Source organism: Meles meles, chromosome X, assembly GCF_922984935.1.
Source record: "Meles meles chromosome X, mMelMel3.1 paternal haplotype, whole genome shotgun sequence".
Classification (NCBI taxonomy): Eukaryota; Metazoa; Chordata; class Mammalia; order Carnivora; family Mustelidae; genus Meles; species Meles meles.
This window is the reverse complement of record NC_060087.1, coordinates 43,769,043-43,793,321: the sequence shown is the minus strand read 5'-3', so window position 1 is coordinate 43,793,321 and position 24,279 is coordinate 43,769,043. Positions and strand designations below refer to the sequence as shown.

General features: G+C 42.8%; 1 protein-coding gene across 2 annotated transcripts in view; it reads right to left on the bottom strand.

The window, feature by feature from the left end:
- CLCN5 (chloride voltage-gated channel 5) overlaps nt 1-20,482 on the bottom strand; it is a 154,612-nt gene extending 134,130 nt beyond the window's left edge. Inside the window, exons 1-3 of one of the 2 annotated variants that reach the window (XM_045995031.1) lie at nt 20,338-20,482; nt 19,605-19,721; nt 18,091-18,247 (exon numbers count right to left, since the gene is read on the bottom strand). In XM_045995031.1, coding sequence (XP_045850987.1) covers nt 18,091-18,106 — 16 coding nt within the window. In that variant the 5' untranslated portion in view covers nt 18,107-18,247; nt 19,605-19,721; nt 20,338-20,482. The remainder of the gene's footprint in view (nt 1-18,090; nt 18,248-19,604; nt 19,722-20,337) is intronic. The other variant, XM_045995030.1, reaches the window with a different exon arrangement.
- Nucleotides 20,483-24,279: the final 3,797 nt, after the last annotated feature.

Below are 24,279 nucleotides of genomic sequence, written 5' to 3'. Positions count from 1 at the left end.
ATCTCAAGTTTTGACAGTGTTATTCTGTTTTCTTGGGTCTGTGCATACAAGCCAATTAAGAACTTATCAGCCATAAAATAATAGGATCACCCAAACATATAGGGAAGATCTACTCTTTAATGTATGGGGACACAGAAAGAAATACATATTAGACACAAAAGAACCACAGAATAGAAACAACCACAGAAAGAATCACATCAACCGCATGCCCAAAGTCATTCAGCTAACTAAATCTGTCATGCTGAGAGCGAAGCATAACGGTATCTTGATTGCAGCCACAGATGAAAAAACTACAGTTTAGGGCTCAATTTATGGGTCTGGGACTCAACCCCCAGAAGAAAGGACACCAGCATGATCAATGGTGGTTACCTGTGAGGAGGAGGTTGAAGAGACACTTTCACCTTTTGCTTAAGATGGTTCTATATCATCTTTTCAAGATAAACATGTAATTGTGTATTACTTCTATAATTAAAAACCAAACAGGCTAAAGCCAGGAGAGAAGATGAAATCTCAGAGGCAGAGAGTATAAAGAGAGAAAAGGCAAAGAAGTTGACACTCCCAAATATGGGCAGAATTAGCGGGCAGAAGAAAGCAAAAGCAAAGAAGCAGCAGGAGAGGCAGGCAGAAAGAGAACTAGGAGAGTACAATAACTCTGTGGCCAAGGGAGGGAAGTTTCAAAAAGGAACTGAACTGTCAACAGAACCAAACAGGGAAAGGGGGAGAACAATAACATGGCAAGACAATTCAGATCTGAAAGAGGCTACTTAAAAATCATAACCTTCTTGGGGCACCTGGGTGGCTCAGTGGGTTAAAGCCTCTGCCTTCGGCTCAGGTTATGATCCCAGGGTCCTGGGATCGAGCCCCGCATCAGGCTCTCTGCTCAGCGGGGAGTCTGCTTCCTCCTCTCTCTCTCTGCCTACCTCTCTGCCTACTTGTGATCTCTGTCTGTCAAATAAATAAATAAAATCTTTAAAAAAAATCATAACCTTCTCCCTAAGTCATGTCCCTCAATCTTAGAAAACTGAGGCCGAGAAAGGTTAACTGGCTATCCAGACAGGTATTGGTAGCTAGGGTGCACCGCAAAGGGAGATCACATGTTTATGGACAGGCTAGCAAATGGGTCCAGTGGAAAGGAAAAGAAGATACCAGGAGAAAATGGGACTAATGGGATTAGTAGTACCTGGAATAGACAGAAGAGAGGAAAAGGGAAGACAGAAGCAAACAAAAATAAGCCAACTTCTCCTCTGAAACTAGATGATTTGCTTCCTTTTGGGGGGAGTTGTTGAAGGTCAGGGGAATCACTCAAGAGTACCTGCATTTCCCCAGAACTCCCTTTCCTCTCTCACACTCTACATAGACCCTAGGCTCCATTAACCATCTATACACGAAAGAGTCCCAAATCTCTATTTAAGCCCAAACCCTCTCCTAAGCCCCAGACCAGATTAGATGAATCTATACTTGGATATTTATAGGCATCCAAACTGAAATCCCCCTCTCCACAATTCTACTCCTGCTCCAGTGCTCTCTGTCTCAGTCAAAGGCCCCACACGATGGCTTTAGGCAGATTACTAAACATCATCTCTCATTACACCTTTGTAAGCAAGATGAAAAAAAAAAAACATTTGCTGGATGACAGTAAAGTCACAGTCACAGCTGCTAGAGAGAGCCTTACCCAGTGAGTGTCCATTAGTGGATTAATAGTAAGCTGATAAGTCTTCAGTTAGCCTCTTTCAGCTCCATGCCAAGTATATCAGACACTAATAGTGACCCCCAATAATGCCCACCTCCCTGTGTTCATGCCCTTGTATAATCCCCTTGCCTTGAGTGTGGAGGGACCTTATAACTAGCTTCTAGCCAACAGAATACAGCAATGGCAATGTGAGATTACCCCCATGGTTAGGCGTGTGTGTGTGTGTACACAGTAGTCCCCCCTCTCATCTATGGGGGATATGTTCCAAACCCCCAATCAATGCCTGAAATTATGGATAGTACCAAACCCTATATATACTATATTCTTGCCTATACATACATACATACCTGTGATAAAGTTTAATGTATCAATAGAAGTTAATAGTTAATAATAAGTTTAATAAGAGGTTAGTAATTAACTATGAGGTTAATAATAACAAAAGAAAAATTATAACAATATATAGCAATAAAAGTTTTGTGAATGTGCTCTCTCTCAAAATCTTACTGTACTCCACTTACCCCTTTTATCCTGTGATGTCATGAGATGGCAACATGCCTACATGATGAGATGAAAGGAGGTGAACTGACTTTCTGGTTACATGTCAGAAAGAAGATCATCTGCTTCCAAACTGAGCTGATCCTGGAAAACTGGAACCATGGAAGACATAAGCACAGGTAAGGCGAGACCACTGCACATGGGATTCCTTCTTGCCGGCGTGACACAAACTCCATCCCTGGCTGGCCTTGAAGCAAGCTGCTGTGCTGGAAGTGTCGACGGAGAGGGCCATGTGGCAGGGAACGACAGGTGGCCTCAAGGAGCTGAGGGTTTCTATCCTCCAACCGCAAAGAACGAAATTCTGCCAACAGCTACGTAAACTTGGAAAAGGATGCCAAGCCTCAGATGAGACTATGATCTCAGCCAACACCTTGAATGCAGCCTGAGAAACTGAGCAAGGACGTAGCTAAGCCATGACAGACTCATGACCCATGGAAACTGAGATAAGCAGGTACTGTTTTGAGCCACTAAATCTGTGGTCTTTTATTATGCCACAACAGAACACTAATACACCAAGCAATATTTTTTTAATTACTTAAAGCTTTTATGAAATATGTATGATGATGCTAAACCTAACAAGAGGAACAAGAAATATCAATTTAACTACATTAATGCTTAAAAAGAGTAAAAGCCAAGACAGAAAGGTTTTTTGTTTGTTTGTTTGTTTTTTAAGAAGAAGAAAAAGAGAGACAGACATATACTTGGAGAACAAAGTAGGCCTTGGGCTCATTATGAGCTCAGAGTAAGATGTAGCTACCAAAAACCCAATGCTATTTGAGACCATATTAACAAAATATAATGTATAAAACAAAAGTAGAAGCAGTCTTATTGTGCCATATGAACTGATCAAACAAATTAGTAAATATTTCCTGTGTGTCTCCAAGGCATTAGGAAGAATAGAGGGACATACATGTTCCCGTCCCTCGAGTATTTTTTTACAGTATCTGTGGACCTAAGATAAACATATTAAAAAGTCAAATCATAATATTTTAAAAAGCAGTTTAAAACAACTATGGAAAAAATGTTACAAAGCAGGCATTAGAATTCATCTAGCAATTAGTTAAAGGTGTTCACAGAAGCAGGAGACAACACATCATTACCAATATGATCATTATTGCTTTGCCAATAGAATATAAAAGTGACTGTACTCAACCCTGGGATTCAATTTCACATTACGGAGCACAAGCACTTGAAATTTTGAAAATACAGAGGTTAAAAAAAAAACATTCAGACAAGCTCTGCTATTTTGGAGAGTTTTTAGTGACAACATTACATTTTACAGATAAGTAAATATGGGCAAAGGAGGATCAAATAATTTGTTTATGATTATAAGTCAGTAAGTCAATTGTACTGAGAAACAGATTGTCCCTTAAGTCTAGAACGCTAATGAAAACTCACATAACCTTTCCAGGTTACGACAGCTACTTTTGGCTAACATGATGTTTTCACTAGAAGAATTCTGAGATTCTGAGTCATCATTTACTCTTCTCCCTCCAAAGCTAACCAGTAGTCAAGGTTTGTCACTTCTTCCTTTGTGATGTGTCTCCCATTTATCCCCTCCTTTAAATCCCCGAAGTCAACAGCTTATAACCAGACCCTTGTAATGTCCTGTCTGAATCTCTCTGGGAAGTCTCCTAACTAATCTCCCCATTTGTGGTATCTGCCTCCCACCTGTCTTGCATAGTAATAACCGTGGCATTCTCTGCTCCAAGCCCAACTGCCCCCATTGCTTACAGAACAAAGTACGGATCTCTTAGTTTGGGGGCTGCAGTTGTTTTCAAATTCTGGCTCTATTGCTTCCTAGCTGTGTGACTTAGAACCTCCTTTCTCTCACTTGTTAACTAAGGATAGTATCAACTGCCTCATCTATCCTGGTTTTTCTGAGTCTGTCCCTGTCTATATGCCTACCCCATGTGATTAGCAAACCACACTTCACTCTCAGAAGTGTCTGAGTTTTGACAATAAATCGTGTGGTCAGTAAAGGGTTGTTGGAAGGGTGTAATGAGACAATGCACATAAATATAACAGGCCTGGCATGACACTTTTTTCCCCATTCCCTCAAATGTACCTTATGCTTTCCTGCCTGAAATTGTATCTCTAACATCAGCAACTATAGAAGAACTTTCCCTCTACTACATGGTCTGCCTCAGATGCTTCCCCCTCCCCTTTGTCTAAGTCCTATGACATCCTAAACCTCTCTTCTAATGTGTATCTAACACTAGTTTGGATCATGGTAATTTGTGCACACGTTTTAACTGCCTCAGAGACTAGCTGTGGGGAAGACAGTGTCTGCTTCTGTTTCCTCTCAGTCGCACACGTGACACCTAGTAGTGTCTTCCCCACAGAAGATACTCACTAAATGACTTACTCCAATTCATAAATAACCCAGAATTTTGGCCACAGACTTGCATTTCGTTCCTCCATCCACACTTTATTCAAGCATCTGCTGTCTTATTCTCCTGAGATCATTGTACTTGCTCATTAGAGTACCGAGGGGACTCTAATAGAAAGCTTTCCTCTTTCATACCTGGCCGCCACCCTGACTATCTTGGGGGTGATGGCAGAGCAGGAATTCTTGGAGCAATGGACTTAAGAATACAGAAGAGCGAGAGCACAGCTTCTTCAGACAGACAGCCTTGGTTGGACCCAGGCTCTATCAGTTGTAAGCTCAGAATCCACATAAAGCACTTGGGGAAAGTACATGGTAAATAATCGATAAACGATAGCTCTTATTTTTCTCTTCCCTTCCTTGACCTCAGTCAAATGAGAATATTTTACTATGAAGTGAGGCCTGTCAGCAACATTCTCTACATGAGGCAGCCAAGTACAGGCTCAGCACATACAAAGTCCAGCCCGCTCATGGCTCAGGATCTTCTCTTTCTAGGATGTCTGCTTTCTTCTCTCAGTTCCTCCCTCATTTATGCCAAGTCCAAGCTGGGGCCATTTCTAACAGCTTCTCTGATCACCAGCAAGGACAAGAACCTTCCTGTCTGGTTCTCTAGGCATAACATCCAGGTCCAGGTCCAGGTTCAACCTCAAACCACAGTCCGGGCAGCTCCTCTTGCTCTACATTTCCACATGCAGAAAATCTCTCAAAAGTTACAGTCTTTATGGGTCCCCTCTTTCTATACCAATCTACAGCCTGAAATTACTTAGCCTTTCTCTTTTCTCACAATTGTTCCCATCACTCCAGTCTCTGCCACCAGCCCAATTATAGCTTATAGGTACAATTATACATCCAAGAATAAAACCTGTCTTGCTTCTTAATCCACTGGCTAAAATTCCAAATATTAGCAAACCAAAGTCATTTAAGACAACCTAGGGACTCTGGTCTCTAAACATATAGCTGAGTAAAGGAATTATTCATTATAGCAAATCAAGAGGACATTCATTTCAACATTCCTCTTACTTCCCATACCTCAGAGGAAAGTGGTCTTTTTATGGGGGGAGTAAGCTAAAATGAGCTTAAAACATTTGAGGATTTAATAGAAACTTTATTATGTAAATAGACAGCAACTTGTATCTTCTTCATTTCAAACTAAGACTATACCTGCATTCCTCATCAGAACCTTGGGCAAAAAGCTCAAGAAATTGTAGCCTAGCATTCACTTAACAATATTTAAACAAGTCAAACAAGAACAACAGCTATTTATCTAGACACGAAGACACTTAATTGTTTAATTGTGGCCTAGAATACAATTACTGTGCAACTTAGGTATTAAAATACCCACATATCAAAACTAATGACATAATTAAAATTGCTTCATCAAAAAAAGGAAAACCTAATAAAATCATGATTTTTTACCTAATTTTCTCTCACTCACTTTCTTAAAATGAAGCTTTAACAAAACCACAGCTCCCTTAAGCCCCCTAGCCATGATGATTCCCTGACAGCTTGCAGAGGCCCTTGATTTGCCCAGACTCTGCCTCAACCATTATCATAACTTTTTATTCCTTAGTATAATAGTTCAAGAAAACAATCAAGTGAGGTATAGGTTTTATTTCAATTTTATTATTTAAAGGCATTTTGGCTTGCTGTAAACAAGGCATGCAATATAGAAAGATATCAAGTGAAAATGAAAACCAAAACCCCCTTGCCCTTCCAACCCCTAATTTCCAAGGTAATAACTGATAACTGTTTCTCATGTATCCTTCCAGAAAATGTCTATGCATTTGTAAATATACATATATACAAACTCATATCTGTCTATCATTTTAGTCCCCTCTTTCCATTGTACAGTTGGGATTATACATTATCATTCTGCACCCATTTTTCCACTTTAAATGTATCTTGGACACCATTCCCTTTCATTATATATATATCTACCTCATTCTTCTTAACGCAATGCTCCGCATCCCACTGAGTGTGTACATATGCCATGATAAACACAACCAGTCTCTCGTGATGGGCACCAAGACTGTCAAGAGTGGAAGAGTTACAACAGTGGAACACCTAACATCCTCAGGAACAGTAACTTTTGTGCAGTTCCTTTTTAGACCAGATTCACTGCGACAAAAGACATAGACATCTTACATTTTGAAAAGGACTTTCAAACTGCCCTCCAAATGGGCCCTAACAATTTATTCTCCCACTGACTGCACAGACAGGGGCTTTGGTCTAATGATGCTGTACTGTAAATAGGGAACTAGATATTTAATGCAAAAATAGTGAAGCGCTGGGGCACCTGGGTGGCTCAGTGGGTTAAGCCTCTGCCTTTGGCTCAGGTCATGATCTCAGGGTCCTGGGATTGAGCCCCGCATCGGGCTCTCTGCTGGGCGGGAGGCCTGCTTCCCCCCCCTCTCTCTGCCTGCTATTCGGTCTACTTGTGATCTCTCTCTCTCTGTCAAATAAATAAATAAAATCTTTTAAAAAAAATAGCGAAGCGCTGATGATTTTGTTCCATCTTTCATTTTAACACACCCTAGAAAACCAAACACCACAGTGGGTAGCAGCCACGCCTCACCTCACCATGATGAACTCTGCCCTCATCCAAATGCCAAGTTCAGACGGTGCTATTCTTCAGCATTAATCCAGGTCCTAAATAACAAATTCCTTAGGTCTGGAGACTTACTGAGTGAATTCAGTGTAGAAGAGAAACCCACACTGCTCCTGGCAACATCACCCACAATGATCACTAACATCATAAGTGCGACCTAATGGGATATAAGGTGGTTTCCACTCCTGCGTAATTAAAGTCACTGGCCATGAAGGCACACTTTGAATATGTAAGACTCAGTACACCAGCATATTGTGGTATGGGATAATCTGACTGAGAGACTGCTAGTTTAACAGAGAATCGGGGTTCATCCCCTGATAGTGAACACTGATAAGCATCACCGCACAGCATCCAATGACTCACGTCTAGAATGAAACTTATTGAACATTTTCTATTTTGCAAAACACCTTAGCATATCTTACCTCATTTAACCTTCATGGCCATCCTGGTAGGAAGGCAAGGTAATTATTACTCATTATTACTCACAAAGATTCCATGAACACAAAGTATGTGCTGGGTACTCCCTTCTAGGTAGTCGGTATATGAAGATGAATGAGACCCTCCCCTCATTCACTGTTGCCCTGCCCCATCTGACCTTTCCCCAAAGCCTTCCCATTGCACTGAGAATACTTAGTAACTTGGCCTACAAACCCTGTGTGCCCAGGGCCTTCCCCACCCTTCCAGTTTCATCCCATGTCCCTGGATTTCTCATTCACCATCATCCAGTCATAGCAGACCACACTGGGGAAAAAGCCAGGTTCTTGCGCCTCAGGGACCTCCCCTTCATTTCCTCTGCCTGGGACACCCACACACACCCCCAACTCTTTGCCTAGACAGCTCCTGCTCATCTTTTGATCTCAGCTGAACCTGTCACTTCGTCCCAGACTCCTCCTCCCAATAAGTTATATTTCCTTTATTATTCTTTTTATAGAACTTTACTTCCTAGTGTTCATAATACTTCGTAGTGAAATATTTGTGTATTTGTTTGCAATGCAACTCCCCCACACGGCTGCAAGGATTAGGGAGGGCAAGAAAAGGGACTTTTGTGTTCACCACTATAAACCCCAGCACCTGCCCAATGCTGTGCCTAGCACACAGCAAACCCGAAAAAAAAGTACCAAACAAATACAGCCAATGCCCTCAAGGGGTATATGATACAGCGGAGAAACACACAAGGAAGGGAAAGAAGGCTCATTTTACCAGAGGATGGGAAAGACTACAGAGAAGAGATGACCCTGAGCTGATGGCTGAAAAGTAGACACTTGTCCAGAATGCAAACCTACTGAAATGATGTAGGCCATCAGGAGGCGACTGCAGGCAGAGAGGAGCAAAGGGCTGTGCCATGCCTCTCAGACTTCCGGCTCTGATAGCCAGGTGGATGGTGGCACAATCATTCAGTGGAGAGAATGAGGCTCTATTATTATTATTACTTACTGCCAGGGTACAGAACCTGAGGTCTTGGCAGAGCTGGAAATCTGGATAATGGCAATCCCTGTGCCCACCACCTGCCCCTCGCCACTCTCAAGCTGAACAGGAAAACTATGATTTTGACCTGAGAATACTCAGTGCTGAGCCACAGGTAGCCACAGGCGAGGGCAAAGGAGGCTAGTGGAAGGACCAGAAGGCTCAGCACAAACAGGGCCAGGAGGGTTCTCTATATCTGAATACTCTTTGGGGCCAAAAGATGTCAATAACGTAATTTAAGGTATGGAAGTATCAAATCACTATACTATACACCTAAAATAACTAATATGACACTATATAATTAACTAGAATTAAAATAAAAAACTTAAAATAATAACAATAATAATAATGTAATTTAGTGTGCTTCTCTTTTTGTGTGTGAGCCAGAAGAAGGGAAGAAAAGGAAAAAAACTCAGTCCTGAGTATCTCACATGCTTCGTAACAGCTATTTCATTTCCACTGGAGAGTCCCTTTCCTGGATTTATTTCTAACGGCTCTGTGTTGTAATTTCTGGGTTGCTCTTCATGGAAGTAGTCAGGGCAGAAGTCCTAAATAAATATAATAAAATGCTACCTAATGCCTGAATGGTATTGGGTTGAAAAGCATCAAAATATGTCATTACTAAGGGGGTTACCTCATCCTATTAACTCCTCAACAGCTTCTCTGGTCTGGCCACAGGTCGATAAATACAGAAGGCAGAAAGAAGAAGGAGAATCTGGAATTTGCTGCCACCCAGAGTGAAACTTTCTAGTCCCCCCTCCCCCCATCCTGCCACACACAGAATAGCATTACATGAAACAGGAAGCTTTGAATCATAATTCTGGTTAAAACATAACCTATAGTTTATTTCAAAAATGTCAAGAGAGTGACTGGAAGAAAAAAAAACATACCCTGGAAGCCTCAGTGAAAAAAAAAAAATTCTTTGAGGGAGGGGGGAAACCACCCTAATCTTTTCAGTCACAATAATGCGTAGGAGGGGAAGGCTAACATTTAGCGTAAAATTATAAAATAGCCAGGCCTAAGGGAGACAGTGTAACTGTAGGAGGGCTAAACAGGGAGACAGACTGACAGAGCAAGCGCACTAGGCAGAGCGGATTATCGGGAGCTGGGGCCTTGTCCTGACTCAATGTACCAGGCGACAGCTCTGTGACCCAGAATCAGTTTCCCTAGGCCTCAGTTTCCTCCCATGAAAGATGAGATGTTTGAACCAGTTCACCTTGAAAGATCCTTTCCAGTTTAAAAACATCCCTTGAAGACTAAGTTGACTTTTTTTTTCTGCCACAGTTATAAATAATACAATCAGAACAGCTACAACAGGTAAGTGTTTTAGTGATTCTCACTCTTGTGCATGACCACAAGAGGCAAATATTGTCATATCCTTTTGCATGTTTTAATAGTAAAAGTGAGTGCTTAACAAGTGGCCAGCAGTGTGCCAAGGTTCTAGATGTATTACCTCATTTCACCCTCCCAATCCTCCTATGAGTAGGTATGATTATTCTTAACCCATTTTACAGATGAGGAAGGTGAAGCAGGATGAGATAAAGTAACTTGCCCACAGCTAGCAGTGACAGCCAATATACAAATCCAGGGAGTCTGTCTCCCGAGGCTACCCTTGACCAGCTGATGAGACAAGCGAGGCTTTCAGAGTTTGGTAACTTTGGCCACCACCTGGCAGCATTGGGTTCGATTCGGATGTATCAGATTCCAAGGCCCATGCTCCTTCCACAGCCGTCTGCTTGAGAAGGAATGGCTGGCTCTCAGAGAATTATTTTCTGAAAGATTATTTTTGCTTACCCCCCATCTATCCCCCACCTCTTCTGCCCCGCTAAGAATGTGTAGGAGGTGAGAGTGAAGAGAGACTGAAGAACCCTTCTCTTGGACCAGCCACAGGTGAAACATTCTGGCAGATAAAGAGAAAAAGGGGCAGGATGCTCTGTGTCCTTATTCCTGCTCTAACAACGTGACTTTTGTTTGAGAGTTGTGTAGATACTAATGTTTTGGTCAACAGGCAGGAACAGATGGCTTCTCCCAGATGATGGTGGTCCAACTCTCAAGCCACACAGCAATCCTGATTTCACAGTGAAGTTCTGTCATCAATCCACTAACTGCTTTGTGATGCTCCCCCGGCCTCCATGTGTTAGCTAAATCACCAGAGTGTTTACAAATACACTGTGATGTGCTAAGAAAAAAAAATCTGTGAGGTCAAAACATACTTCCTTTAGATCGGGAGTTTCTCATTGCTACTATCTGTTTTACTACAGTTTTCCTCTGCCTTATGTTCGTATTTTGAACATATTTTGCTGACATATTTTGCTACCTCACCTTATTATGTAACCCCACATCAGATGAATGGTAATTTCCCAATTTTTGCACAATCTCCCTGCCTGTCCCCACTCTCACTCCCAAAAGAGTTTCTGGAGTCAATAGGAGAGACGGCCAAAAATCACAAGAGTACTTGAGGAAGAATTAGTAGCAAAAAAACTGCTCTGACCAAACCCTTGGGGGTCTTGGCTTTTTTTTTTAATGTGGGGAGAGGGCAGAGAGTGCCTGAAGCAACTGTCCAGAAGCCCACACAATTCACTCCTCATTTGTGACGCTATTGCTGTATATTGCATTTTCAAATAACTTATTTTTTTAGTGTAAAAGTAATACATACTCATTGTATAAAATCTAGAAAATAAAAGACCAAAAAAGAGGGGGAAAAATTGCATCCTACTACCTGGAGATAGCCACTTTAACAACTTTAGTTCCTTCCATTTCATATTTATCATTACATTCACAGGCGTATATTAACATGTGAACACACAGAAACACATAATCCCACACTTAAATTAAAAAGACAGAAATGGAATAGTACCATATTTTTCCGCTGTATCATGAAGATTTTTCTCAGTATGAGTCTTGATATTTAATGGCCAGATGTTTTACTATGTGGACCTGCCATAATTTACTCACATTCCCCTACTATGGAAACTAGGTCTTCAGTTTTTCACTATTATAAATATGACAGTATGTAAAGCTGTGCACATATATCAGAGATTTCCTTCAGAAGTTACACTTTTTTAAAAAAATTAGCAAGGAATCCATATTATTTACAGAAAAATTGGAATATACAAATAAGCAAAAACAACTGTCAAATAAGCAAAAAAAAGTCAACTGTAATTTCTTTTTTAATACTTTTGTGTATATCCCCTCAGATTTTTCTTTATATCATACACACATAGACACAAACACATATATTAAAATGGGGTCATACTGGGCACCTGGGCGGCTCAGTGGTTTAAGCCTCTGCCTTCAGCTCAGGTCATGATCTCAGGGTCCTGGGATCGAGCCCCACATTGGGCTCTCTGCTCAGTGGGGAGCCTGCTTCCCCCTCTGTCTCTCTACCTGCCTCTCTGCCTGCTTGTGATCTCTCTCTCTGTCAAATAAATAAATAAAATCTTTTTAAAAATGGGGTCATATTATTAAGAAATAATAGGTACTAATAATAGTTACCATGTATTGACTACTTACCACATGCCGGCCACTGTGATTTCCTCATATTCCCACCCACCCTCTCTGTGTTAGCTCCACCATTCCCAAACTTGTCTACACACTGAAGTCACCCGGGGAGCTTCAAAACTCCTGAAGGCTACATCCAGTCCCCAAAGATTATGGCTTTTAATCAGCTGGCTGAGACCTGCACCTGGGAGGGTTTAAGAGCTCCCTAGATGATCCCAATGGGTGTAAGAGTTGGGAACTATTGGGTTCACTGCTATTTTTTCCCTTTCTTACGAACAAACATCACCCAGCTGATAAAGCTGGGATTTCAACCCATCCCTAAGTCCAGAGCCCAGACTTTTTTTTTTTAAGATCTATTTATTTATTTGTCAGACAGAGAGAGAGAGACAGAGAGAAAGAGAGAGGGCAAGCAAACAGGGGGAGCAGCAGGCAGAGGGAGAAGCAAGCTCCCCACTGAGCAAGGAACCTGAGACGGGACTCGATCCCAGGACCCCAGGATCATGACCTGAGCAGAAGGCAAACGCCCAGCCAACTGAGCCACCCAGGCATCCCAACATTTTTTTCTTTTCTTTTCCTTCTTTTTTTTTTTTTTTGAGTATGGTTGACACACAATGTTACATTAGTTTCAGGTGTACAATAGAGTGAGCCCAAAAGTCTATCCCTTACGCAGTGCTGCACCTCAAGTATAGCTCTCATCTGTCACCATGCAACTGTCACCACGCAACTGTCACCATGCAATGGTGTGTTACTATACCACTGACTATATTCCTTATGCTGTGCCTTTCATCCCTGAAGCCCAGACTTTTAACTATGGATAATCTGGGATCTGCTCCCCCCACCACCACTCACATAACATTACACTATGGACCTACGTTGTATGTTAATAAGGAGAACTCAACATTATCCTTTTTGGCAACTATAGTATTCCACTGTATTGCTCTTTCAGAATGCAAGTGTTAACCAATTTTTCCCCACTCTAAAAATGCTGCAATGAGTATCCTTATTGACATAGCTTTGTGCACATCCTTAATTACTTCCTTGGGATAAATTCCCCCCCCCCAAAAAAAACAATGCTGGGTCAAAAGGTAAATATGGTTTTTATTTTTTTTTATTTTTTTTAAATATTTTTTTAAAGATTTTATTTATTCATTTGACAGAGAGAGGTCACAAGTAGACAGAGAAGCAGGCAGAGAGAGAGAGAGGGAAGCAGGCTCGCTGCTGAGCAGAGAGCCCGATGAGGGACTCGATCCCAGGACCCTGAGATCATGAGCTGAGCCAAAGGCAGAGACTTAACCCACTGAGCCACCCAGGTGCCCCTAAAGGTAAATATGGTTTTTAAAGCTTCTGATAAACACTGCCAAACTCACGTTCCCACCAGAAGTATATCAGAATGTCTGCTTCCTCATGTCCTTGCCAGCACTGAATTTTGTCATTCCTTTTTAATTTTTGCAAATTATATTGGAGAAAATGGTATGCCATCCTAAATCTCCTTTCTTTGACTACCACTGAGAACATTTTTCACATTAACGGGCCATGTAGATTTCTTCTTTTATGTATTTTCCTATTCCCATCCTTTGCTAGTCGAACACTTACGTTTTTCTTATTGCTCTGTAAGTCTTTATGTATTAAGAATAATGAGTCTTGTTGCAATTGCTTCCAGTTTTCTCATTAACTGTATGGTTTTTGGAGGAATTTTTAAATTTTCATATAGTTGATTAATGTTTTATTCATTATTTTACCTTTGATATTATGCATACAAATATCTTCCCTACCCCACAATTATATATTCTCCTATATTTCTGAGTTCCATTACCATCTCTTTTTTAAGAAGTTTTAATTCTTTAATGTAGCCATTCCCAAACAGAATTACAGAGCAGAATTGCTTACAGAGGTTTGTTGTTTGTTTGTTTTTTAAATGCTCAGGTCCCAAGACTGAACCACAATTTAGGGGCCTAAGACCTGAGCAGGCACCTTTCTAAAAGCACTACGGACAATTCTGAGGCACCCCCCCCCTAAAAAGAAACACTATTTTCATCTTCTAAATTTATATTGGTGTCATTTTTTTCCAAATTACTTCGGGACATTTGTTCAATAAATCATTTCGTGAATTTGAAATGTTCCCTTTATCCTAGTTGGCAAGCTCTATGAAAGCAGAAACTGTACCCGTTTTACTAACCACAGCACCTCCAGGGCTCAGCACAGTGCCTGGTGCAAGCTGGTGCCTAATGAGGACCAAATAAAGAAATAACACCCAACCATATATCTCCAACCTCATCCCACCCCAAACTGGCTAGTCCTCTTGTCAATAATTCTTGACCATTAGACCAAGAAAACTGATGGTATTGATGATGACCCTGAGTTACCAAAAATATTAAATTTGGCCCAGCAGACTCTGTTTAAAGGAGCCAGGAAATGTGTTAGTGGGCTTCATCGAATGAAGTCAATAATGTCGGCAATGTTTAAGAGGTATGGGAATTCTGATAAAATTCTCCAAGGAAGGGTGCCCCTGGATGTCTCAGTGGGTTAAAGCCTCTGCCTTCGGCTCAGGTCATGATCCCAGGGTCCTGGGATCAAGCCCCGCATCTGGGCTCTCTGCTCAGCAGGGAGCCTGCTTCCTCCTCTCTCTCTCTCTCTGCCTGCCTCTCTGCCTACTTGTGATCTCTGTCAAAATAAATAAATAAATAAATATATTTAAAAAAAGAAAAAAAATATTCTCCAAGGAGGAGCTAGACAACATTGACCCCAGAGGCTGAGACTTGGCTTCCTTTGGCTCTTAGAATTCCTCAACTAGCTCTAGAAACTGACTCAGAGCTTCCTTGAGCTGAAAACAGACCCACACATTCCCTCTTCCATGAGCCCATGGAAAGAAAATTGGAATAGGGAACCAGGACACCCGGGTTTTAGTCCTGTCACCACTATCAACCTGTCTGAGTATGGGCATGTCACTTAACCTCTGGGGTTGGGCTAGATGTTTTCTAAGGATGCTTTAGAAGTTTTCTAAGAATTGAAACCTCTACCTAAAGACCCAAACAGATAACCACAGGGCAGGGCTTCCAAGGACAACCTGAAACTCCCTCCACAGAACAGGGCCTCAGGCCCACCTCAGGCTAGAGCAAAATAATAGTGACAGCAATAGCAGTAGTCATATAAGTAGTAGCCATAGTAATGGTAGTAACAACAGCAGCTACTGCTAAATTTTAATGACCACTTACTATATGCTGGGCAATATTCTAAATGTCTTACTACTAAGAATAAAGGCATACATTTAACACGGCACTTACAAAGTCCTAAGTGCTTTGCATAGATTAATCTTCAAAATGACCCTATAAGATGAGTTCTATTATTATTCTCATTTTACAAAGGAGGAAACTGAGGAAATCTGAGGAACAGAGAGGTTAAGGGACTTGCCCAAGGTCTCACAGCTATCATGTGATAGAACCAGCAGAAGCGAACCTAAAACTGTATTTTTAACTATTATACCAATCAGCCAGCCACACTATCATTGAACTACACTTGTCACTTCAGAGGTTGCACAACAACAAAGAATAAGTCGCAATTATAGGGAATACTCCCCTCTTCACCAATGGTAGGAAAATTCGGTTTTATTCCAATGTCATTTTAAGCAGATCCAGTTTCAGGGCTGAGAGAGCAAAATACATTATTTATTAAGAAAATGGGCCATTTTATTAAGAACTGGCACCCATTAAAATGTTTTTATTAGAAAATAAATCATTAACTACTAACGACGTTCCCCATTAAACAGAGAAAAAAACACAAGCTCTTTCTCCGTCACTAGGAACAAAACTTTAGATCCCCACCTGCACCAACTTCAATTCCCTACTCCCAGAACTATCTTTTCATCATGGACCTGACAGCCCACAGGTATCCCAAGCAAAAGAAGCCAAACCAAAGTCAGTACCCTAACTTCCCATCATCCCCATGACCTTGTGACCTCTTCCCATGGTCATCTCTGTGGCTGGCATCACCAGCCCCAAACACCCTAACTGGGTGTCAGCCTGGGCTGCCCCCCCGCCACATCCAGTCACAGGACAGTTCTAGAATTCATCCCGTGGCTCTCTGCCCCTGCTGCCCCCGCTTCTGCTCAGACCACCATCTCCTTCCCTCAACTACTCTACCAGAAACCTTCCAACCAGTTCTTGGCTTGCTTTCTCTCCAGCTCCAACTCCACCTTAACACTGCTGCCAAAGTAATCTTTCTAAAACAAAATCTGATTATGTTACTTCCCTGTTTAGAATCTTTGTCTCCCAGATAAAGTGTAAAATCCTTCCTAGAACATACAAGGTTCTGTATTATCTGGCCTCCGACTACCTTCCCAGCTTCATCCGAGGTCGTGGCCCACACATCTCACACAAGGCAAACGGAGTAACTTAGAAGTTCCCAACCAGTGCTTCTCTGTCCTGCCCAGAATGCACTTCTCTCATTTGCCCATCTGGCAAACTCCCACTCTTTTTTTTTTCAGACCAGCTCAAAATTCAAAATTCAGCATGCTTTTCTCTAGGCTTCCATCACATTTTGCACCTCTCCCTATTCCGACACTTAATTCAACCTAACACAATTATTTGTTTAGATGTCGCTCTTTGCCATAAGACAAAGAGCCCTCTAGGTCTCTGTTTTACGCATATCGGTACCATACTTGTTGAATAAAAGAACGTCTCGGGATTTGAACCGGAATTTCCAAACTTCTCCTGATCAGCATCCACTGAGTTCGCCAAAGCAATACAGGCCAAATCCCATTTCTTTTTTTTTTTTTTTTAAGATTTTATTTACTTGTCCAAGAGAAAATGTGAGGAAACAAGCAGGGAGAAGGGCAGGCAGATGGAGAAGCAGACTCCCCGCTGAGCAAGGAGCCTGATGTGGGGCTCAATCCCACATGACCTGAGCTGAAGGCAGACGCTTAACCAACTGAGCCGCCCAGGCATCCCCAAATCCCATTTCAGTAAACATCTTCAAACCAACGATCCTTGTACATCAAAACTATGTTACATTTGTGTGCCTTCACACTTGAAGGCATAACCAGCAGGAGACAGTTTTAACAGATACTTCAGAAACCAACAAACCTACCTGTTGAAAATTTATAGCTATTCAAGTTCTTGCATATTCTGCTCCACCTAAGTGGTCCTTAACCTTTTGTGGGTCACAGACCAGTTTGGGCAGCGTTTGTCTATCATTTCTTAAACCCACATGCCCTTTGGAGAAACATAAAAATCCCACACACCCCCAGAAAGGCTGATAGTCTCCCAAAGGCACAATCCTCATCCCCACCAAAAATAAAAAATAACTTTGTATGTGGTAGGAATTCTCAGGTTCACAAGAGTTTGTAAACCCATCGGGCAAGATATCGTTGAGTTTTACTCTTGGGTAGTTCACATTGTTAAAACAGGAATTTTCCTTGTATCACCAAATATAAACATTATAACAATAAATATGCTTTAAAGTCTTTATGGGGAAGAGGAAGCCAGAGAGGTGCTGACATCTGTCTCCCTCACTATCGGGAACCTTATGATAGGAATTTGCCGGAAACAAATGAAAAACACAAATATGAAAAAAAAAAAAAACCTCTGTTTCCTCACATATAAACCCCCACAAGCACATGTTCAAATGGAGGGAGTTCTTTGAAAATGCTTCTGGCATTACATTTTCCAGCTTACTTCCCTCTCCCTACCCCTCCACCCCTACCTTAAAATTCATCAAACTTCTAGCTAGCAGCAACTTCTTTTAAATTAATATCCTTTGTCCTTGTGGAGACAAAGGGTTAAATTAAAGAAACAGCTGGCTGCCTGCCACTGGCTTGGGGTGTTGAGTTGGGATGGAGGACAGAGGAGGAGGAAAAACCAGTCAGAGAAATAAGTGCTGATCTCTTACCCTGCCACATGGCCATCTTGATCCTGTCCTCTCCCAGGTTGGGGGTCACACACTCAGTTTCCCAAATTCCTCCAGTTTTATAAGGAGGCTTGAATGGGATGTAGATGGAACAGCAGCTGCGTGGCCTTATATCCTGCAAGCAGCTCACGCCCTGAACCTGAAAATGTGAACAGAAAAATGAATACCTAAATGAAAAAAAAACATTTCAAATCCTTAAAAGTTACCGCCTGTCCCTCTTTGAACCTCTCTTTCAAGGATATGCAGACAGGGCAATGTCAAGTTTCTCCCAGCAAGGTATCGCTTTAAAAAGAATGGTGGGCGCCTGGGTGGCTCAGTGGGTTAAAGCCTCTGCCTTCAGCTCAGGTCATGATCCCAGGGTCCCGGGACCAAGTGGAGCCCCGCATCGGGCTCTCTGCTCAGCAGGTAACCTGCTTCCCCCTCTCTCTCCACCTGCCTCTCTGCCTACTTGTGTTCTCTGTCAGATAAATAAATAAAATCTTTTAAAAAAAAGAATGGGAAGATCTAGAGTCAGTTACTATAGACATTGAGTGCTGTCCAATTCTGCATGAATCACTGGATCTTCAGTAAATGGGTTTCAGAATCTCAAAGGATGGGTGGTTGAGTGAGATAACCACTAAATGTTCTTTCCTACCCTGAAGTTCCACAGTGTGGGGAATGAAGAGCCATATAATATCCAATGCCCTCACCTGCCCCCCAATATCAACTTCACATTCAAAAATTAATAGAAAGGAAAACGAATTTTGTAGTACTTCAATTTTAGAATAGCCCCTGTATCAGGATGGAAAAGAAAGGAAGTATAATAAAGAAAAGTTAAGAGCAATGCCCTTTGGGTCGTGGTTCTTCCTCTCTGCTTCGTTATAAAAGAAGTATGTACTTCATTTGATTCAGAGGCTTAATATATTAAACAAAGTGCTGGCCACTTAAGTTCTTAATTAATAAACTGTTCTTCCTTATTTAGCATACAAGCCATCTGCTTTGTCTAAGAAAAAGTCCTCACCTTTTTGAGTTGGTCAACATGGAATTACATTCTGCAGTTTCCATCGCTTAGACCAGCAACACCTCCACCCTCTAAGTGAAAACGCTAACGCACATACACTAAAGACTAATACGAACTTGAGAGTCATCATTTTGGTCGTTCTTAATGACTTTTTTTTTAAGGACAAGAGTGTCAATGTGTACACTAGTCCCAAAAGCACCCATAGAGAAAAAACAATGCTTTGATAAGGAAAGGTTCGCAAAGTCCAAGAAAACTCAGAAACTCACAAGTCCAATGATGAATTCACCAGGAAAAAGCACTCTGTTGACTTATCTGGAACCTGGGACAGTTTGTTTTGGTTTGTCTTCCCACCCCCCCCCCCCTTATTTCGTGTACAGTTAAGTAGTGGTCCGCGCCTCATGGGACCAGGCGAAATTTAACATCTCTGAAGTTAAACCCGGGTAGTTGCTAATAAATGTATGAAGATGACGTAAAGCAGCGTAAAGCAGATTCTTACTGGGTTTTTATGCTCCACGGTTGTCGATTTCCCTCACTTATTCGGAGTAGCTTACACTGACGTTATCTCACGGGCACACGGACAACTTCGCTTGGCACTCCAGAAAACTGATTTGCTCTGCAATATTAAGAAAGGTAAACGTGCAACAGCGTGAAGGTAAAGCTTTCCCCTTCGCGGTGAAGGCGCTCCAGCGCAAGCCTAGAAAGCCTGGAGAGAACAAGCTACGCGCGTGAATGGGGGGTGGGGGGGACTCGAAGCACCGACTTTTCTGAGAGCCCGGAGTCCACTTCGCAAAGATCCACACCAACCTGCGAGTCCAGAGCAGGAGGAAGAAGAACGGGGCCTCGACAGAGCTTCACCAACCAAAACCACTCTGCCCCAATCCTGGAAAGGGGACGCCTTGCAGCCAGCCTCCCCCCTATTCAAAAGCGGGACGAGCTTGGCGCCGCTCCGCGAGAAAACTTCGCTGGGACAGCGCAGGGACCCTGGCTCGCAGAATAGGGCAGGGCTCGCGGGAAGATGCCGCCCTGCACTGGCTAGAACTAGCCGGTCTAACTCCTCCGAATGCCAGGCGGCGGCGGCCGGGCAAGGGGAACCCCCATCTCCGGGGGGCCGAGCCAGCGGAGGAACGCTTCCCCCGTGTCGCTGCGCTCCAGCGGTGCTCCGCGAGCCGGCCGGGGGCCAGCGGCCCACGAAGGACTTGTTGGGAAAGCGACAGCCCATCTGTCTTTACCTGTCGCCGAGGTCGGGGGCGGCGGAGCCCGTGTCGGCCGCCGGCCGGCCGAGCGCTCAGACGGCTCTGGCGTCCAGGACACCAAGCTGAGCTAGCGCCCCACGTAGCCGGCAGAGCTTCATTCACAGCCCAGCCGGGAGGAGGGGGAGCGGAGCGGGCGCGCGGCTCATGTGACAGGCGCCTCGCAAGTGCCGGCCAAGCAGAGCCAAGGTCTGCGCGTGCGCGGCCCGGCCGGCCTTCTCCCGGCACCTCCGCCCAGCCCGGGCGGGGGGTGAGGCGAGCAAGGGAGGCGGCCGGGCGGAGAAAACGGCGAAGGAGGAGTTTCCGCGTGCGCAGCCGCAGTAGATCGGCCCCGCTTGCTGCCATATTTAATGAGGACTGGGCGGGTCCTTAACCCAGTGCTGGGCGTGCCAATTGCTTTTGAAAAAGAAACGCTCCATTATGTTTCACCGTTTCCAGCCCGGGCTACGGTTCTTTGGAGTTTTGTCCTTAGAATGCAACTGTTTATCCTGAACTTCTGGTCCACGGAACAGCTAATAGTAATCTAATACTTATTACATTAGCTCACATATTTGGAGCCTCTAATTATGTACCAGGCACTGCTCTAAGCCCTTAACTCATTTTCATCTCATTTAATGCCCGCAATAACCGCACTGGGGTACGTACTATTATTCTCCACTTTTATTCACGAGAAAACGGAGGCACAGAAAGATTAAGTAACTTGTCTGAGCTCACATAAGAGGAGTAAGGATAGTGATGGAATATAGTGATGCTTTTAACAATCAACCGGATCTTCATTGCAACACTGGATAATCTACGCAGCGGTTTTCACGGAGGCTCAGAAAAAGCAAAAATCGGGACGCCTGGGTGGCTCAGTCGGTTGGGCCGCTGCCTTCAGCTCGGGTCATGATCCTAGTGTCCTAGGATCGAGTCTTGCTCAGCGGAGAGCCTGCTTCTCTCTCCGCCTCTGCCTGCTTGTGCGCGCTCTCTCTCTGTGTCTCTCTTTGACAAATAAATGAATAAAATCTTTAAAAAAAAAAAAAAAAAGAAAGAAGAAAAAGCAAAAATCACAGGCCTCACTTAAGTGGCAGAACTGAGCGTCCAACCCAGGTCCACCTGGGATTGTAAAAAACAGTTCCTCATTTTACAGAAAAGAAAATAGGCCAGAGGAGTGCATTGGCTTTTTAAGGTGATCCTGCTAATTATTTATCAGCAGAACTGAGATCGGAATCCATATAATCAATCCAGGTAATCTAAAAGTCAGGCTTTTTGACCACTGCAATGAAGAAGACCACCCACAAGAGAAACCATGGGGCACTTCAGCAAACAAAGAAAAGCAGTCACTACAGAATTTGAGGGAATGGTGGAGTTTAGATAGATTTTAAATGAAGGATTGTTTTTGGGAAGCGGGAAGCAAGACTGTGTGAAGGGGTCAACATCAGGTCTGGACTGTGAAATGAACCCAGAGGACTGTTTCCTTGGAAACCACAAAGTAAAAATAGATGTGGAATGTTGTGTCCAGATACCCCTTATCCAAAGCTCTACACCTGGATAGGAAATCAAGGCTGACTCTTCAGGTCCAAGAAACTTATGTCCTCAAGACAAATGTGGAATGTTTTATTCTCATTGGTATGATTTCAAACAGCAAAGTCTCTCATAGTCTGTGATTGTAGAGAGCAAAGTTTCTTGCTGAATAAAGAAAAGGCGGTGGTCACTCAAAGGGGGTTGTTATCAGTTTACAGCTGCACTGTGTCTTTGGGAGAAATATTGTTCCCTATAAAATCTGCAGCTGGCTTTATCTGTGTCTGTTACTCCAGCCTGATGAATAGCCAGATTTTTGTTTTCTTGGTCCAAGCTGATTTTTACTTTCTCACCTGGTAGCATTTAGTCCCTGCCTTCAGGCACTCACACTGTTAACGGGTGGGTGGGTGCGTGGGAGATACCCATAAGTAACTAGAAAGAATCCAGGGAAAGTTATGCTGAGGCCTCTGATAAAGGTAAATCCAAGTGGAGATAGTAACTTGTGCAAAGGAAATCACCTATGAGGACGTATGAGTAGTCCTATATGATTGAAGCTTAGGGTAGGGAAGTGTCAGGGAGATACAGCCAGAAATTCAGGCCAAATTTTGGAGGATCCTGAATGTCAGACAGATTTGTACTTAATTCAGAAAGTGATTGAGAAAGAATAAAGGTTTTTGAGCAAGAGAATCCCATTATTGGAACTCTTCTTTAAGAAAATGAATTGGGGGGGGCGCCTGGGTGGCTCAGTGGATTAAGAAAATGAATTTGGGGATGCCTGGGTGGCTCAGTCGGTTAAGCGGCTGCCTTTGGCTCAGGTCATGATCCCAGAGTTGTGGGATCAAGTCCCACATTGGGGTCCCTGCTTGGTGGGAAGCCTGCTTCTCCCTCTGCCTGCTTGTGTGCTTACGCTCGCTCTCTCTCGCTCTCTCTCTCTCTCACAAAGGAATAAATAAAACCTTTTTTAAAAAAGTTAATCTGGCGGGGGTGGGGGGGACCTGGGTGGCTCAGTCAGTTGAGCATCTGCCTTTCGCTCAGGTCATGATCCCGGAGTCGCAGGATCAAGTCCCAAGTTCTGAGTCCCGAGTTGGGCACCCTGCTCAGCTGGGAGTCTGCTTCTCCCTCTGACCTCCCCCCTCTCATGCTTTCTCTCTCCTTCACTCTCTCTTGCTCTCTCTTAAATAAATAAATATAATCTTTTTTTTTTAAGTGAATCTGGTGTGATTGTTCAAAGAGAGGTCCATTTGTTTGGTTTTGTCATTGCAAGATAGGAAAATCCAGAGCTTATTTGTAGGCTGAGCGGGAAGAGCCACTGGTGAAACAGAAACTGAAGAGGCAAGAAAAGGGAGGGATAAATAATGGAGTAAAATACCTGGAGATAGAAATGTGATGAAAAATAGAAGCTAACCTTGGAAAAGATGCCTTTTCCTCTGAGACAAGAAAAAAAGAGGATGAAGGGTAGGAATCTGGTTGGAAGCAGACTTGTCATGAAGCTACCTCTGTAGAGTGAGCAAATATAAATTTATTTGGGAGAGCTTGGGCAAGAGTGACTGTCAAGTCGGAGAGGGCTGCAGTACACAAATATTACCACTTGGTGTCGCCACTGACTTGCTGACAGGTTGGAGGAAAGGTTATTTCACCTTTTGTGAATTGCAAAACAAAACAGTTATGAGAATGGGCTGTGGACCCAGACTGCCTGGGCTCAGAACCAAATAGACTCAGGCACTTAATAGTTGTGTCACCTCATTCAAGTTACCTAATTCCATTCTGTTGCAGGGTTTTTATTTGTAAAACGGGATAATAGGATACAAGGTACTAATAGATGTAAAATAGAAAAAGATTAACAATAAATGTCAGTTAGTATTACTATTACTGATGATAATGATAATGATGAATTCTCCTTCAGCCTTTGGCTCCACAAGACTTGCAGGAGCTAATTCTGTGGCAAGTAATAAATACCTATACAACAATACCTTGCCAAGTGAAGTGGTTAGAATGTAGTGCTAATGAAGCAAAGTTAATAATTTAATCAAGAGTTATAGATTCTGTTAACTCTGTGTTCTCTTCCCCCTGAGATCCTTGGCCAGGTGTCCCACAAGTGAGCGTACGTGGTCACAAAGGAATCTGGCCTAAGAGTGTAGCTAAATCAACATAAATGAGTCCTCTGCTTTCCTCCCACCTCCTTGGAAGGAATTTTTAAGAATGTTCCCACAGTGGTCAACGGATTGGGTCAAAAGCCATGTCAGGTCTTATAAAGCAAAAAGTAAACACAATGTGCTCTTAAAAGTTAACTCTAAAGAAAGAATAAAACAGTAAACTTCTCTATAAAATAAAAGGCAGCCCTTGAAAGTGAATTTCGCAAAAGAAAAAGCCCCAGAACAATAGCTCACTGTGGCATATCAAATGTCATGTCTAAAGCAGCCC